Below are 17,111 nucleotides of genomic sequence, written 5' to 3'. Positions count from 1 at the left end.
ATAAGAGCAGCCTTGGCACTCGTGAATCCTGGCTGTTTCTGCTGTGAGATGGTGTGGTCTCTGTAGGCCTACCCACATGGGTTTGGCTTCGCTCTACCCTGTTTTGGAAAACAGATACAGCACTCCAGCTGTGGTTGGTGTGTGGTGCAGGCAAGCTAGCCGGAAGAAAACTTTTAAAATCAGGAGTCTGTGATGGATCTGTCTTCCTCTTTCTCAAATGCTCCCATGCCCTTGCCTGGTCACTGACGTAGCAGACCTCTTCGTTTTTCCTTCCTAGCTCAGGGCAGCGGGACTTCACCTTCTTCTTCGTCCTCCTCCTCCTCCTCCTCCTCCTCCACCTCTTCCTCTGTCAGCGCCCAAGCCGCCTTCAGCACCAGCAATTCTGCCTCCCCTCCCACAGCCTCGGCCAGCGCTGGCACCACCAACACCGCCACCACCGCTGCAGGGGGCAGCTCGGCCGGTGCCCCGGGAGGGCCCATCCCCTCCGGCCAACCCCCGACGGCGGCCGCCGCGGAGCTCCAGTTCTCTCAGCTGCTGGGGAACATCCTGGGGGCAGCCGGCTCCAGCATGGCCGGTGTGGCCGGCCTGGGTTCCCCCACCATCACCGTGGCAATGCCTGGCGTCCCGGCTTTCCTGCAAGGCATGACAGACTTCCTCCAGGTAAGCTTGGTTCCAGCCTCGCTTCACTCCCTGGAGTGGCGGTTTCAGCAGGGGGTGGGGAGCGGTGGCAGCAGATCAGCCCTTCTTCCATCCTTCCTCTCAGGGGAGGAAGGGTCTGCCAGCATAATTTCAGGAGATACAGTGGTATCTCGGGTTACAGACGCTTCAGGTTACAGACTCCGCTAACCCAGAAATAATACCTCGGGTTAAGAACTTTACCTCAGGATGAGAACAGAAATCGCGCGGCGGCAGCGGGAGGCCCCATTAGCCCATCTGACAGGGTTTCCCCAGTCACTCCGGGAGGCTTTCAACAGAATGCAAAAAAACACAGTGAAACATTAGACACAGTGGTACCTCAGGTTACAGACACTTCAGGTTACAGAAACTTCAGGTTACAGACTCCACTAACCCAGAAATAGTACCTCGGGTTAAGAACTTTACTTCAGGATGAGAACAGAAATCGCGTGGTGGCAGCGCAGCGACAGTGGGAGGCCCCATTAGCTAAAGTGGTACCTCAGGTTAAGAACAGTTTCAGGTTAAGAACGGACCTCCGGAACGAATTAAGGTCTTAACCCGAGGTACCACTGTACTGGGTTTTGGGTTCTGTCTGTTGAATCCATATATCGCACCCCGCTAGAAAAAGCCTTGAAGCGATTCGCAACCACAATAAAAGTGCGTGGCGTTTTTAAACGGAGCCAAAGTCGGTCCTTCTGGACGAAAATCTGCTCCAAGTTACCCCCGGAGCCCTTTTGAGCTGTGTAATTTAGGGGAGCAAAGTCGAATTGGAAGGAACCCCAAGGTTCCTCAAGTCCAATCCCTTGCAATGCAGGAATCTCAGTTAGAGCACCCAGGACAGATGGGCATCCAGCCTCTGCTTAAAAACCTCCAAGGAAGGAGAGCCCACAAGCTCCTGAGGGAGACTGCTCCAGTGTCGAACAGCTCTTGCTGTCGGAAATTTTCTCCTGATGTTGAGTCGGAGTCTCCTTCCTTGTAACTTGAAGCCCTCACTTCGAGTCCTACCCTCCAGAGCAGGAGAAAACTAAGCTTGCTCCCTCTTCCATGTGACAGCCCTTGAGATACTTGAAGATGACTATCGTATCTCCTTTAAAGGCTGGCGGGTGGCGCTGTGGGTTAAACCACAGAGCCTAGGGCTTGCCGATCAGAAGGTCGGCAGTTCGAATCCCCGCGCCGGGGTGAGCTCCCGTTGCTCAGTCCCTGCTCCTGCCAACCTAGCAGTTCGAAAGCACGTCAAAGTGCAAGTAGATAAATAGGTACTGCTCTGGTGGGAAGGTAAATGGCGTTTCCATGCGCTGCTCTGGTTCGCCAGAAGCGGCTTAGTCATGCTGGCCACATGACCCGGAAGCTGTACGCCGGCCCCCTCGGCCAATAAAGCGAGATGAGCGCCGCAACCCCAGAGTCGGTCATGACTGGACCTAATGGTCAGGGGTCCCTTTACCTTCACCTTTATCCAAAGCCCTTGCTTGATGTGCTTCGGGTCACCCAGAGACCTGCCATCTTTCGGCCTCAGCCCTTCCTTCATTTTGCCCTGTATCTGCTGGCCTGGAAGCCTTTGCATGCCTTTCCCCAGCACCCTTCCAGCCTCACTCCCCCGTCCCCTTCTCTCCGCAGGCGACGCAGATGGGGGCGGCTCCTCGCCACCCTCCGGAGCAGGCCCCGCCTCCCCCGCAGCCAGCAGCCTCCCCGCCACCGCCTCCTCCCCCGCCCTCGGCTCCCCAGAGCGGCATGGAGCCGCCTTTGGGGGGCGGGAGCAGCAACGTCCGTGGCAGCGCCTCGGCAGACTCCCTGCCGCCCGAATTCTTCACCAGCGTGGTGCAAGGGGTGTTGTCGTCCATGATGGGGTCGCTCAGCGCCCAGCAGGGCAGCACCGAGAGCATCGCGGACTTCATCCAGCGCCTGAGTGGCACCAGCAACATCTTTGAGCCAGGCACAGAAGGGGCCCTGGGTAAGGAAGGTCTTGGGTGTGCCCCCTTTGCACTGTGGGGGGGACGCTGCTGGTTAATAATAACAATAACAATAACAATAACAACAACAGCCGGTTTGAAGTCCACATTGTGCTATCGGCTTCATAATTTTGGACCTGGCCATATATTGTGAATCATGGTGTGTGTTGTGCAAAAATCACGAAGCAGGGAAAACTGTGAAGCCAGACAGTGCCTCTACATAGCTCCATCCTTATAACAGACATCGTGATATATACCTCAGTGTTTAGCTGGTGATATATCGTGATGTTGAAAACCAGATAATTTTTTGTTTATACCCCACCTATCTGGCTGGGTTTCCCCAGACACTGGGTGGCTCCCAACAGAATATTAAAAACAGGATAAAACATCAAACTTTAAAAACTTCCCCAAACAGGGCTGCCTTCAGGTATCTTCTAAAAGTCAGATAGTTGTTTATTTCCTTGACGTTGATGGGAGGGTATTCCACAGGGCGGGCACCACTACCAAGAAGGCCCTTTGCCTGGTTCCCTGTAACCTTGCTTCTCACAGTGAGGGAACTGCCAGAAGGCCCTCGGAGCTGGACCTCAGTGTCCGGGCTGAACGATGGAGGTGGAGACGCTCCTTCAGGTATACTGGGCCAAGGCTGTTTAGGGCTTTAAAGGTCAGCACCAACACTTTGAATTGTGCTCGGAAACATACTGGTTTAGAGAAGGCTGCCCTCTGCCCCCTGAATAATTCAAAGACTCCTCCTGTTTTCTGGCGTCCTGGTTGCCCGAGTTGGGAGAGGCAGGCTGACCCTTTTGATCTCTCTGCTCACTACCCTCTCTAGAACCCCTTGCAAGCCTTGCTCCTCCTTTTTCTTGGATGTCTGTCGCCCACAACTTCCCACAGTCTGGACCAGCGTTTCCCAAACTTGGTTCTCCAGCTGTTTTTGGACTACCATTCCCATCATCCCCAACCACTGGTCTTGCTCACTCGGGTTGATGGGAAACACTGGTCTGGACTTTGGGGCCCTGGCTCTGCCACCGTTGCCCAAGGAGGAGAAGGTTGAGGGGGGCGGATTCCTTTTCCAGCTTCACTTCCCCTCTCTGCATGGCAGCTCTGCTTCATCCTGAGGCAAAGGGATAATTTCTTGCCTTAGGCCTTGGGGTAGGCAAACTAAGGCCCGGGGGCCAGATCTGGCCCAATCGCCTTCTAAATCCGGCCCACGGACGGTCCAGGAATCAGTGTGTTTTTACATGAGTAGAGTGTATCCTTTTATTTAAAATGCATCTCTGGGTTATTTGTGGGGCATAGGAATGCGTTCTTTCTGTTTTCAAAATATAGTCCGGCCCCCCACAAGGTCTGAGGGACAGTGAGCTGGCCCCCTGCTGTAAACGTTTGCTGACCCCTGCCTTAGGCTGACTGAGAAGCTCATGGCTGAAATGGGACAAGCTGGGTTGCAGCTCTGCCTCTTGGCCACTCTCCTGCCTGAGCTCCTTGCCAGCAATAGCCCATAGAAGTGTCTTTTGCTAGAGGGACAGCCTCTCCCAGCTGACATTGCTCCTTTCCCTCCAGCCGTGAGGCTCTTTCTCCCTGGGGAAATCCCAAGGAAGTAGTCGATAGCTCCTTCTGTTCTCTCTCTCTCCTGGGGTTTCCAGCCACTGCTTCTTCCTACCGTCCCATTCGGGTTAAGCCTAAGGTCAGCTTGCAAGGTTTGTGTCCCTTCTAGGCTTCTTTGGAGACCTGCTCTCCCTCATCTGCCAGAACTTCTCCATGGTCGACATGGTGATGCTTCTGCACGGGCAGTTCCAGCCCCTCCAGCGGATCCAGCCCCAGCTCAGCCGCTTCTTCCGGGAGGAGTACCTGCATGGCCAGGAGCCCACTGAGCGCAACGTTCGGGTGAGTGGACCTGCCCCTAGTTCCAAGCGCAACCTCCCCTCCTTCCCCACCTTGAGTCCATTCCTGTGCTGCTTGCTATCAGTTCCCTCTCTCTTCCGGCTTTTCCAGATGGCCACGTACAATTTGATCAACGGCTTGGAGGAGTACATTCGCGAGAGTTTTGTAAGTTCCACTTCCTCCTGCTGAAAAAGTTTGCTGACCCCTGGTCTAGCCTCCACAATGGTAGGCAGCCAACATGTGACAAGAGCAGATGCAGGCGGAAACGCTCTTTGAGCTGGCTTCTTGCTGCCCAAAAGCTATATAACCCCGACTTCCCCCTTCCCCCTCGTCTCTGATGCCTCCCATTTCCCCCCTAGGCCTCCGTCCGAGTTCAAGATGGCGTTGACATCACCCGCACCAACCTGGAGTTCCTGCAGGAACAGTTCAACCGCATTGCAATGCACATCCTCCACTGCGCTGGTAAGGGAATGGGCTGAGTTCTGGGAGCTTTTTGCAGAGGGCTGCTTCTCCTCCTGGTCCTTCCCCACCCCCTCCAGCATCCATCTCCTCTCTCCTTCCAGATAATACCTTTGGGTATCGGCTGCTGGAGTTGTGCAACCAGGGCCTGTTCGAGTGCCTGGCGCTGAACCTCTACTGCTTGCGCGGGGAGCAGGGAGCCCTGACTGCTGTCATCAACGACCGCATTGTGAGTGATGCGTTGTGCTCCGCTGACGTTCCCCATCTTCAGGGGATGTAGGGCTGATGCAGGGCAGTTTTGGGGAGGTACTAGAGCCAATGGAAGAGTTGTGAGAAAAGGAAGCTCGCGAGTTGTGGCGTCCCCCGATGATAGCGTCAGAATCCCATGGGCAGAGCTGTGTGCTGGAAGTCCCGTTTGGAATTCTGCAAGCATAAGTTACCGTATTTTTCACCCTATAGGACGCACTTTTTCCCCTCCAAAAATGAAGGGGAAATCTGTGTGCGTCCTATGGGGCGAATACAGGCTTTCCCTGAAGCTTGGAGAGCGAGAGGGGTCGGTGCGGATAGCAGCCTGCCACCCGGCGCGCGGGGCGCCCTGAAGCAGAGCGCCCCACGCGCCGAGCAGATATCCACAGCCTGGGGAGCCCTGCAGGAGTTTCCGCAGGGCTTCCTAGGCTGCGGATAGCAGCCCGCTGCACGGAGCGTGGGGCGCACTGAAGCAGAGTGCCCTGCGCTTTGGGCAGACATCAGCCAGCCCCACAAGCTCGGGGGACAGCGGGGAGGCGCAGCGCCGCCATACCGCTGTTTCCCGACCTGGTTTGGTTTCGCTGACCTGGTTTTGCGGGGGAAATAAAGGAAAAAATTTTCCCCTTTATTTCCCCCCCCAAAAAACTAGGTGCGTCCTATGGGACGGAGCGTCCTATGGGACAAAAAATATGGTAATATGGATGTGCCCAGGGGTGAGACTGTTGAAATAGGGCGTGGGAAACATGGTCAAGCAACTAGCTTCCACACTGTGCTCCTGGCGAGTGGAAGGCCCTATAAAGCCCTTCACTGTTCAAAGTGTGTCTGTTTCACCTTTCCTGACGTCTGCCCAATGATAATGGCCTCGTTAAAAATGGTGCAGAAAAATTGGAGAATGAAACCGATTGAATGAAGTATGGAAGTCAACCATCCCAATTTATCTCGTAAGGTAGGCTGACCTGGCAGGGAGCAGCTGAACCAGAGTCCCACTGGTGTGCTTTGTAACTGAGTGGGGATTATAGGTAACAACCCCAGTCTCCCCAGTCAGAATCCAGCATACTTTGTTCTGTACAGTGGTAACTCGGGTTAAAGACGCTTCAGGTTACAGACACTTCAGGTTACAAATTCTGCTAACCCAGAAATAGTACCTTGGGTTAAGAACTTTGCTTCAGGATGAGAACAGAAATCGCACAGCGGCAGTGGGAGTCCCCATTAACTAAAGTGGTACTTCAGGTTAAGAACAGTTTCAGGTTAAGAACGGACCTCCAGAACGAATTAAGTTCTTAACCCGAGGTACCACTGTATTGCACGGGGCTTCAGCTAATGCAGTACAGTGGTAGCTCGGGTTACAAACACTTCGGGTTACAAACTCCGCTAACCCAGAAATATTACCTTGGGTTAAGAACTTTGCCCCAGGATGAGAACAGAAATTGTGCGGCATCAGCGGGAAGCCCCATTAGCGAAAGCACACCTCAGGTTAAGAATGGACCTCTGGAACGAATTAAGTTCATAATCTGAGGTATGACTGTATCGGAGTTGTGTTGGTCATGAAGTACCTTAGGAAAACAAATGGAAGATCTCAGCTGGTCTCCCACTTTCTTCAGCCCTAAGGACTCGTTCACTGAGGGCTGCTGGCTTGGAATGGGAGTTTGCGGTCCTGACAGCCTTGTGTGTCTCTCTCTTTCTTGGCCCGCCTGGGCGGCAGAGGCGGATGTCGGCAGACATGAACCCCTCCTTGGTGAGCTGGCTCACCACCATGATGAGCATGCGGCTGCAGGTCATCCTGGAGCACATGCCTGTCACAGAGGATCAAATACTACAGTATGTCCGCAGGATGGGCGACCCCCCACAGGTAAGACTCCTGAAATTGGATAGAGAAGCGCGAATGGAATCAGGCACTAAACCCTAGTTTCCTGTACCTTTTGGGGTCTCCTCTGTTGTTGAGGAGGCGCTGGACCAGGTCTCTGAGTGTTGAGCATTTTGGCCCATAACCCCATTACTGTCCCACAATCCACAATTTCAGTTGCAGTGAGGACATTGCAGTTACGGGGCATAATTATTAATAATATTAATATTTTCTTTATACCCCGCCCTCCCCAGCCAGAGCCAGGCTCAGGGTGGCTAACACCAATAAAATTACAATAAAACATAATGGGGGGGAAACAAAAAAAACCCAGTTTATTAAAATACGGCTTAAAATACAATTTAAAATGCAGCCTCATTTTAATAGTAGCCCATAAATCAAAACCATAAGGGGAGGGAAACATAAGGGTCAGACTGAGTCCAAACCGAAGGCCAGGCGGAACAGCTCTGTCTTGCAGGCCCTGTGGAAAGATGTCAAGTCCCGCAGGGCCTTAGTCTCTTGTGACAGAGCGTTCCACCAAGTTGGGGCCAGTACTGAAAAGGCCCTGGCCCTAGTTGAGACCAATCTAACCACCTTGCGACTTGGGACCTCCAAAGTGTTGCTATTTGTGGACCTTAAGGTCCTCCGTGGGGCAGACCAGGAAAGGCGGTTCTGTAGGTACGAGGGTCCTAGGCCGCATAGGGCTTTAAAGGTCAAAACCAGCACCTTAAACCTGACCCTGTGCTCCACCGGTGGCCAGTGCACAGCCAAGACATTCCATGCAAAACCCAAGGAGAGAGCAGTTGCGGGGGGCTGTTTGCAGTCTCTCTCGCCTTCTTCATTTTTCATTTGGCTAAGATTTGGTAGGGCCTCCAGGAGCCAGATCAGATTGTTTTGTGGACCACATCCCGGTGGGACTTGTTTGTTGGGAGATCAGAGGGGAGGCGTGTGGGGAGACCGTGACTCTATTGTGGGTGCTGGGTATCACCTCCAAGGCCTCTGAATGCACTCTCTCTCTTCTCTCACCCTCTCAGCCTGTACCAGAAGAGCCGATGGAGCTTCAGGCTGCAGAGCAGCCTTCCGAAACCCTGCAGGTACGGAGTGGGAGCCAGGGTCAGGGTGCTGTGGAGCTGGGAGAGGGTATGGTTCCCAGGGTCTTCTGGTGGTTCCCTCACTGTGAGAAGTGAGGTTACAGGGAGCCGGGCAGAGGGCCTTCTCGGTGGTGGCACCCGCCCTGTGGAACGCCCTCAGTGAGACTTTTAGAAGACATCTGAAGGCAGCCCTGTACAGGGAAGTTATTAATAGGTGTTTTATTATGCCTTTTTGCTGCTGCCTAGAGTGGCTGGGGGAAACCAGTAGGGTGGATGGCATATAAATAAAATAATATACAAAGCCCTTAGCATGCGCTGCTGCCAGTGATCCTTGTAAGAACCCTGAGAGATAGAAGAGGAGTGTTCCCATATAGCAGGTGGAAGGACTGAGGCTGCCTCCCTCCCCCGACCTCCTAGGCTCAGTCTGTGTGTCTGAACCCCTTTGCAACTTGCTGGTATATGGGGAAAAACTTAATTATTGATTCTGAAGCTGCCCCCACCGAGTGCTGCCCACTGTCTGACTTTGGGGCCAAGCCCCTTTTCCGCCTGAAACACCGGCAGACGCACCCTGCTTGGGCCCCACTCCCATTCTTTCCTCCCTTTCCTCGCAGCGAGACAGCGCCGCATCCCCAGCCCCGGCCACAACGGCCGAGGAGGCCATGCCCCAGCAGCACAGGGAGCCGGAGCACGAGGAGCCGCAGCAAGGGGAGCCGCCCGCCCCCGACGCAGAGCCCTGGGCAGCTGCCGTGCCCCCTGTGAGTGGCCTGGGGCGGAAGCGGGCGGCGACCGGGGGGAGGGCAGGGAGAAAGAACTCTCTGGAGTTGCTAACGGGTCCCCCAATGCTTTCCTCTTCCCTCCTCCTCGTCCGCAAGGAGTGGGTGCCCATCATCCGGGAGGACATCCAGAGCCAGCGCAAGCTGAAGCAGCAGCCCCCCCTCAGCGACGCCTACCTGAGCGGCATGCCGGCCAAGCGGCGCAAGGTGAGAAGGCCCTTCTGCCCTAGGCAGGATTTGCTTCACTCGGGAATGACAAAGGCGGCCCAGCCTCTCTTAAACAGCGGGTTCTCCTCGCGTGGTCAACCCCAGGGGCTTAAAGCAGCACTTCCTACATGGGAGAGGGCTGAACTGAATGGTCCTCAGGGTCCCTTCCAACTCTGCAAGTCCACGATTCCATTTCCCTGGATGGGATCTTCTTCTTCTTCTTTGGCGACCACTCGTAGCCGAGTACGATTGTCTTGTCAGGATCCTGGCAGAGACACATGCCCGACTGGCATATTCTCTCTCTCCTGGTTGATAGTTCGGGAGCTTCAAAAGCTTTCTTCAGCCCAAACATCACAGCAACCGATGGCAACCGACACCGGCACACTTAGGGACCCGCAGAGTCTTTGCAGCTTGCGTAACAGACCTCAGCGACTCAGTATTTTGGCTAATCTACTTTATTTACATATAAACATACACGGAGCGCTGCAACATGGCTCCCCCTCTCTCTAGCATCAGACAGCAAAGAAAAAAACAAAACAAAGGACAATAGTCCCACTTCAGGGAACACAGTCACACAAACATCCTGTCTCCATTACTTCCCACTTTGTGGAGTCAAAACATACACTGTCATGTGAAAGACAACAATCCCATGACTGCAGTCATGGAGCAGGAATTCTAACATGTCTTCCACTAACAAAGTCTTAACAGTGAGTCTGTAAGTGACTGTGGAGGCCAATTCTGGATCCACACGTCCTTCCACAGTGGGGACATAGGTTTGCAGGCGGGAGTTGTTCACGGTGAGGGTTTGCCAAGCGTGCCTTCCTCTTAGCACATTTCTCCTTTTTGTCCTGAGTTCGAGTGTCTTCACAGCCCATGACACCTTTGGTAAAGGCTGTTCTCCAATTGGAGCGCTCGCAGGCCAGTGTTTCCCAGTTGTCGGTGTTTATACTACATTTTTTTAGATTTGCCTTGAGTGTCTTTAAACCTCTTTTGTTTTGATGGGATTCAGGAATGCCTTGCTTGTGGGTGGTGAATTTTCTGGGGGGGAAACAAATATTTATTTTTCACTCCGACTCTGGTGGGCAATCTTCACCAATGGGAAGTGTAGAGTGGAGGCAGATTTAAATCAGACTTGAGCTCCTTCTGGTTTGGGAGACATGACATGTCCAGTTCATTGCAGATGTTCTGGGTTTTTGTTTTGAGAAACTCCTCACTTCTCTCCCCCTTCTGTCTCCTTTTAGTCCTCTCCCTTTTGTGATGCCCACTCAACACCCCTTCCCTTGGCAATTCTAACTTCTTCTTTCATGATGTTACTGTGTTATGTATTGTTCTGTGGTTTTCCTAAGCTGCCCTGTGATTCTCTGAGGAAGGGCAGTAAAGAAATTCAAGGAGTAAATAAATGGAAAGGAAAAGGTATCACTAATAAGGATGCAAAATCCTCCCTTCCTCTAGTAGATGTGACAATTGAAAGCAAGCAAAAGTTTTGGAAGTCAACTTTCTCAACCCCCAGCTTTGAGCAAGGGCCAATGCTTGCTTCCATAATTTCAGCCCATCCCAGACCTGGATGTTTACAACTAGACTCACAATAGTGATGCAGGGCTCTTATTGGCTCTGGCCTCTAGTCATGTGAGCTTTCATTCATTCTTGCTTCAGAGCTGGAGAGGGTTGCCTTGTGGGAACTTCCCCTAATGCTTTGGGTGTGTGTAGCAGGGTTGACCCACTGCTGAAGGAAGTCTCTGTGCGAATCTCCACTGTGCTTTTTGGCTGATTGCATAACACAGGCAGATTCCGCTACGGCTTACCTGCCGCTCCAGCACCTTAGCGCAAGTGCAGAACCCTTGTCTCTTCCTTCTCTTGGAAGACTATGCAGGGGGACGGTCCCCAACTCCTTCTGTCCGAGGCAGTCAACAAAGCGGCCAAAGTAGCAGGCGTGAAACCTCTGACGAGCGCCGAGAGCCTGAGCAGAGACCTGGCAGAGCCAGCGCTGCAGGAGGGCTACCGACAGCAGGTGAGCATGGGGGTCTGTTGGTGGGTGGGTGGGGCCTTAGTTTCTGCTTTTATACCCCAATGGGGGCTGTATGACACATACCGTATTTTTCGCTCCATAGGGCGCACCGGGCCGTAGGGCGCACCTAGTTTTTAGGGGGGGGGGATAAAGAAAATTTTTTTTATCCATCCCGCTTGCTGTCTTGGCTTCCTCTTTAGCCGCGCGCAACCTCTCCAGCTGGGAGAGGCTGCGCGCGACTTTGGCAGAAGCCCGAGCTTCTCCCGACCGCAGCCCCCAGAACAGGTCCGGGAGTGGCGGTAAGGTTGCTCCCGGAGCTTGCAGGGCTGGGGGCACGCTCCAAAGGCTTGCGGATAGCTGCCTGAAGCCCGGGGAGCGAGAGAGGCCTTCAGCGATGTGTGTGCGTCCTGTGGAGCGAATGCAGGCTCCTTGGCTTCAGCGAAAGCAACGCGAAGCCTCCGGAGCGCGGAGGGAGCGCTCCCTCTGCGCTTCGGAGGCTTCGCATTTCTATCGCTGAAGCCAAGGAGCCTGCATTCGCTGCATAGTACGCACACACATTTCCCCTTCATTTTTGGAGGGGAAAAAGTGCGTCCTGTAGAGCGAAAAATACGGTATCTGTCCAGGCGATTTGGGGCTCCCGGACTCCTGCCCCTCACTCTCCTTTTTCTTCTCTCTTTCAGCTGAAATCTGATCTGCAGAAGCGGCTGCAAGCTGATCCCAGCTTCACCCCGCAGAGGTTCCCCAACGCCCAGCAAGCCTTTGTGGCTGAGGACTTGTAACGGTCACTGCCCCCAAACCCTCCTGGATAGGGAGGCCCTCTCTCTGGGGCTCACCTCTTTGTCCTTTTTTGTGCACGATGCAGACAGCCACTCCCTTCTCAGGCCAAATATTTAAGTTCCTTCCCAACTTAACGTCCCCCCTTCCCAACCCCGTCTTCTGGTTGCTGTGACCTTTCTCCCCCAGCGGAGTGCTCGAAGTTGCTGCTGAATCAGTAAATAAAGCCACTTGTCCAGGGACCGGTGGTGCTTGTGTGTTTTCAAAATGCTCTTATGGCTGGTGGGATATTGAGTTGCTTCGTGGCCCGGCGACTGCAGCCAAGTGCATCAATCTCGCATTAAAGGATGAATTGATCAAAACCGGCAATTTAAGTCGCCAAGGAAGAGGCCGATTTAAATCTTTACCATTGACATCGCTTCAACAGCAGTGTTAATAATATACAAGTAAAATTAACTAAAGAGGTTTTTTAAAAAAAACACTATTTTGTTCTTAACAACCAAACCTTACATCTCATATGTATATTGTGTGTATATATATTTACATGCTTTCCTTTTTAAAAAAAACAACCTAGAAAGGGAATCGCTTTATACTATTCCCAAATAGACGCTTCCTTCTAACTATCACCTATGGCAGTTTGCAAGGTTCACAAATTGATAAGACTTGTATGCGAGTCCCTTTGCATTCTCCCATGTAGGAGACGATACAATTGTCCTTTCTTCTTTCTGCGCCGCTTGGCCCAGTGCTACCCTCCCTCAGTAAAGCATCAAATAAAAATGAAGTTCTTTTTAGGCGGAATATAAACATTCCTGAGTGAAGTTGTCAGATTGGTTATGATACGGCTTTTACACCTTAATACTGATTCAGGTGAAAGATAAAAACTTGTAGGGCTAACAAGAGTGTGGTTTGAACACTTTATGAGTAAGGCAGCGGGGTATAGCGGTTAATGTGTTGGACTGCAGTAGGAAAGATCAGGGTGAGGAGAGTCATGTATGTCAGCCTCAGCTCCTTGGGGGAAAAGGTGGGATATAAATAAGTAAAATTAGTAAGCTTTGGCATGCTGGGTGCTGCCAGAGCATGAGTTTTGCATTTCTACGCTGGGGGTGGACAGGCACCTCTTCCCTTTGCACCCCACTTGTGCCAAACTTCTGGCAATACTGGGGTACCAGGTTACTTCTCAAACACCTATTGTTTCAAGATAGCCTTTTTTCAAAAAAAGTAAACCTCATTTCCATTTAAATCAGAATTTTTAAAAACCTTTCTTTTTAAAACTCACAGCAAAGTAGTACAGTGGTACCTCTGGTTACGTACTTAATTCGTTCTGGTGGTCCGTTCTTAACCTGAAACTGTTCTAACCTGAAGCACCACTTTAGCGAATGGGGCCTCCCACTGCCGCTGCGTTGCCATTGTGTGATTTCTGTTCTCACCCTGAAGCAAAGTTCTTAACCCGAGGTACTATCTCTGGGTTAGCGGAGTCTGTAACCTGAAGCGTCTGTAACCCAAGGTACCACTCTATGTTGAACTTGTTTTTGTGCCTCAGTCTTGTGCGTGGTCTAAACGTGGCAATGAGGAACCGAAGAGAACTTGTAAGAACTTAAGAAGAGCCTGCTGGAATAGGCCCATCTGGTTCAGTTAAGAGGTTTTTAAAGAAAAGCTGCCTCCAAGCAGATAATATTAATGTGTATGAGGGGAAAGTATGGATAAAAGCGGTATATGTGAAAAATAGCACAGAAAAAGGGAAATGTACTTAACACACATTTTTGTATTGGGGAAAATGCATACAAGAACGTGTATTGGGGAAGAATCTGCACAAGAATGCTGCCAATTTTTTTTATAAAGACCTCTTTTTTAAAAAGCAAGCAGCAAACTGATGCTGCAACGTGAAAAACAGGCTGTAAGACTGGATTTTCTTCTTCAACCAACATCCCTGCAGTTTCCTTCTCTTCGGGAATAGATTAAATGCTTAAGTGCCAAATGTTGTTGCCCAGCACAGCTGATTCCGCCAACCAATGTAGGCCATCTGTCAATCGGTCACTTATTGCCTGTGAACCAATGGAACTGTCTTCCTTTTGTAGGCGTGGCTGGAGAATGTGCCTGCAACAGATCCTTTGACATTCAGTCCAGCTGCTCCTGTTCTTCCCTCGCTCTGTTGTAGAGGCATGCTCATTGCCTGGAGGTTCTTATAGGAGCCTCTGAAGAGCCCAGGTGTGCTGCTCTTCTCTAGTGGCTGGTAATGAGGCATTTGGTTGTCCTGGCAGAGGGGCACTTTAGCCACCCGGACTGGTACCCACTGACAGCCTTAATACCTTAGAGCAGGCATAGGCAAACTCGGCCCTCCAGATGTTTTGGGACTACAACTCCCATCATCCCTGACCACTGGTCCTGTTGGGGATCATGGGAGTTGTAGTCCCAAAACATCTGGAGGGCCCAGTTTGCCTATGCCTGCTTTAGAGCCACCATCCACATGGCAGCAAGAATAGCTGCTGCACAACTGATTTAAACCAGGGTATAAGAATCGCTGCAAAGCATGCGTTTATCAGGAAGGTACACAACACAATGCTTTTTTTTTAAAAGGCTAGGTGTGTCGGTGATGGGAAATAACCGTCCTTGGAAGTTACCTTTTTCTAGCAGCACAACTAAGTAGACCTTTATTTTAAGCGCTACAGAAATGGAGGCAGGCCAGCCTAATGTGCAAACTTTCTAGGGAATGGTTTTGAAGGCTTGTGTGTTGCAATTTCGATCCCCCCCGCCCCGCCACCAGTAGGGATTGGGAGAATGGAAGCGCTCAAGAAGCAGAGCTGCCTAGAAGGGGTGGGAAGCAGTTTCTATATAACCTTTCGTGCCTCTGATAATATGGAAGCAGTCACTACCAGCGCTTTGCCAAGACAAAATTTTTCACAAAGCGCCGTCCCGGGCACCTGTAATTTCTAAAATCCCCATGAAACAGAGAACTAATTCTTTCCCCTGACCAGGCTTCATTTCCCATGGAGTGAAAAGTTTTGGCACGCCGAGGACGTCGGCAGGTAAGATGACAATCCCAAAAACTCACAGTCTGACTTTTTATTTTATTGGTTTTTTTAAACAACTTTTTTGGTTTTATTTATTAAACAAACCAGCTCGACCACCTTTTTAAAAACTCAATGCTTCCTATTTCAAACTCGGGGGAGCAAATAGGAGAGGAGACAGGCTCCCAGTCTCGCCTCCCCCCGCCCCCATAAATAGAAGAGGGAAGAGGAGAGACCCCCCCGACACGTTCATATTTATATATATTTACACTCCAAACCTCAGAGCTGCTCCCCCCTCAGATCAAAGGGCAAAAGAGCCCCCTACCAGAAAAATAAACTCAGGTGAAACCAAAGGAAATAAGCAAAAATACATTCAGCAGGGAGCCTCCCAAAATCCTGATCCTTGCCCCCCTCCCAAATTACACTCTGAGCACCCACTAAGTGTCTAACACCCCTACTCCAAGGGGCAAATTCCAGTGTCACCCCCCCCATACAAACAGAAAAGGAGTTTAAGGAGACACCCCGTATTCAGGATACACCAAAGGGGGGGGGGGAGAGGAACAAACCCCTGCAAACAGCCCTCCCGCGATCTTGGGGAGGAGAGGGGGGAGGAAGTTAACAGAATCGAAAAGGGGAGGGATCAGCATCCTGGGCTAGTGGTGGCCGGAGAGACTGGGGTCTTGCTTGTCAGCGTGGGAGCGCACGTCTGGCTCAAGGCGGCGGGCTGGCGTGCCGTCACGCGGTGGAGCGGCTCGCTCCCAAGAGCGGGGGTTCCAGCGCAGGACGTCCGACTGGGGAGCAGAACACACACAGCCGATGAGAGGAGGAAGGTCGCTGCGTTCCTGAAACCCCCACCCCAATAATTGCCTTAAAAAGCGGGCTCCGTTTCTCAATCCCGATCCCACCAAGTCCTGTATGGCGGCCTCACCTGCTGGTAGACCTCAAAGCGCTGGGCACGAAAGATACCACCGTAGGCAGAACCAGGGGACTTCAGCCTGGCACCAAAGCCTCCAGAGAAAGGCCTGAGGGGAGAGGAAAAGTCTCCATGACGAGGCAGCCAAAGGGCCCATTACACTTCTCTCTCGCTGCTCAGGAACCATCTTCTGACACTTACTACTTTTAACGAAAATGATACTTCTGAGAACTTGCAAAGAGAAGGCACCAGTAACAGGAAGATGCTTTAGGGAAAGGCCTTTCTATGCTTCCTGGCTGACTCAAGGCAATGTGGGTCCACTCCACAAAATGTGAGGTGGGTCCAGTCGTCGTCCTTTTATGAGTCTGCTACATATTAACTGGGCGCCAGCACCCCCAGGCAGCATTGGTGGGGGGGCAGTCTTGATAACTGGAGACCTTACAGCATGGGTAGGCAAACTAAGGCCCGGGGGCCAGATCCGGCCCAATCGCCTTCTCAATCTGGCCTGCGGACGGTCCGAGAATCAGCGTGTTTTTACATGAGTAGGATGTGTCCTTTTATTTAAAAAGCATCTCTGGGTTATTTGTGGGGCCTGCCTGGTGTTTTTACGTGAGTAGAATGTGTCCTTTTCTTTAAAATGCATCTCTGGGTTATTTGTGGGGCATAGGAATTTGTTCATTTTTTCTTCAAAATATAGTCTGGCCCCCCACAAGGTCTGAGGGACAGTGGACCGGCCCCCTGCTGAAAAAGTTTGCTGAACCCTGCCTTAGTCTGTTTCCAGGACATTTCCTCTGTCTCCAAAGCTCTGCCCCACACAGAACACTCACCTGCCCCCAGAGGGGGGCCGGGCCCCTGGAGACCCCAGGCCATTGAGTTTCCTGTAATCTTGTAGCGGCTTCATTTCCAGAGCGTGGAGCTAGCGGGGGGGAAAAAACCCTACATCAGAACCAGCGGGTGGGGAGGCCTTTCCCATGGAGCAGAGTCCAGCCCACCAGCCCCCTTCCTTACCTCGCTACGGCCCACTCCGCCGTGAGGAAAGGCTCGCACGGCTGGAGAGACGAGGCGCCCGGCTAGCTGCCCGGGCGCCCGCAGAGCCTGGGTGGCCACGGAGACCAGCGGCATGGGGGGAGGCGGCGGCTGCGGGGGGGCAGGGGCAGAAGGTGGCGCTTGCTGCAAGGAGCCAAAGTTCACCACGGGGGGCAGCTGGGGCGGCTCCACCACGGGCAAGAGGACCTGGGGCAGGACAGAGGGGACGGAGAGAGAGAAAGAGAGGGGCTGCATTACAATCCTGGGACAGTT

At 52.3% G+C, this 17,111-nt stretch overlaps 2 protein-coding genes across 16 annotated transcripts in view; one reads left to right on the top strand and one right to left on the bottom strand.

Annotated features, from left to right (window-relative positions):
- The window catches only part of BAG6 (BAG cochaperone 6), a 30,208-nt gene extending 18,072 nt beyond the window's left edge, over positions 1-12,136 (top strand). For 8 of the 9 annotated variants that reach the window (XM_053379081.1, XM_053379086.1, XM_053379080.1 and 5 more), the window contains 12 exons: positions 278-660; positions 2,290-2,623; positions 4,333-4,502; positions 4,611-4,664; positions 4,859-4,961; positions 5,063-5,187; positions 6,907-7,053; positions 8,079-8,138; positions 8,747-8,890; positions 9,008-9,115; positions 10,977-11,123; positions 11,801-12,136. In XM_053379081.1, coding sequence (XP_053235056.1) covers positions 278-660; positions 2,290-2,623; positions 4,333-4,502; positions 4,611-4,664; positions 4,859-4,961; positions 5,063-5,187; positions 6,907-7,053; positions 8,079-8,138; positions 8,747-8,890; positions 9,008-9,115; positions 10,977-11,123; positions 11,801-11,899 — 1,874 coding nt within the window. In that variant the 3' untranslated portion in view covers positions 11,900-12,136. The remainder of the gene's footprint in view (positions 1-277; positions 661-2,289; positions 2,624-4,332; positions 4,503-4,610; positions 4,665-4,858; positions 4,962-5,062; positions 5,188-6,906; positions 7,054-8,078; positions 8,139-8,746; positions 8,891-9,007; positions 9,116-10,976; positions 11,124-11,800) is intronic. The other variant, XM_053379089.1, reaches the window with a different exon arrangement.
- A 2,803-nt stretch (positions 12,137-14,939) lies between these two features.
- The window catches only part of PRRC2A (proline rich coiled-coil 2A), a 43,299-nt gene continuing 41,127 nt past the window's right edge, over positions 14,940-17,111 (bottom strand). For all 7 annotated transcript variants that reach the window (XM_053379062.1, XM_053379064.1, XM_053379065.1 and 4 more), the window contains 4 exons: positions 16,821-17,045; positions 16,640-16,728; positions 15,828-15,921; positions 14,940-15,690 (listed from right to left, as the gene is read on the bottom strand). In XM_053379062.1, the coding sequence (XP_053235037.1) occupies positions 15,553-15,690; positions 15,828-15,921; positions 16,640-16,728; positions 16,821-17,045 (546 nt within the window). In that variant the 3' untranslated portion in view covers positions 14,940-15,552. The remainder of the gene's footprint in view (positions 15,691-15,827; positions 15,922-16,639; positions 16,729-16,820; positions 17,046-17,111) is intronic.

This window comes from Podarcis raffonei, chromosome 2, assembly GCF_027172205.1.
Source record: "Podarcis raffonei isolate rPodRaf1 chromosome 2, rPodRaf1.pri, whole genome shotgun sequence".
Lineage (NCBI taxonomy): Eukaryota > Metazoa > Chordata > Lepidosauria > Squamata > Lacertidae > Podarcis > Podarcis raffonei.
Note: the sequence above shows the minus strand (reverse complement) of the source record. Positions and strands in the feature narration are given on the sequence as shown.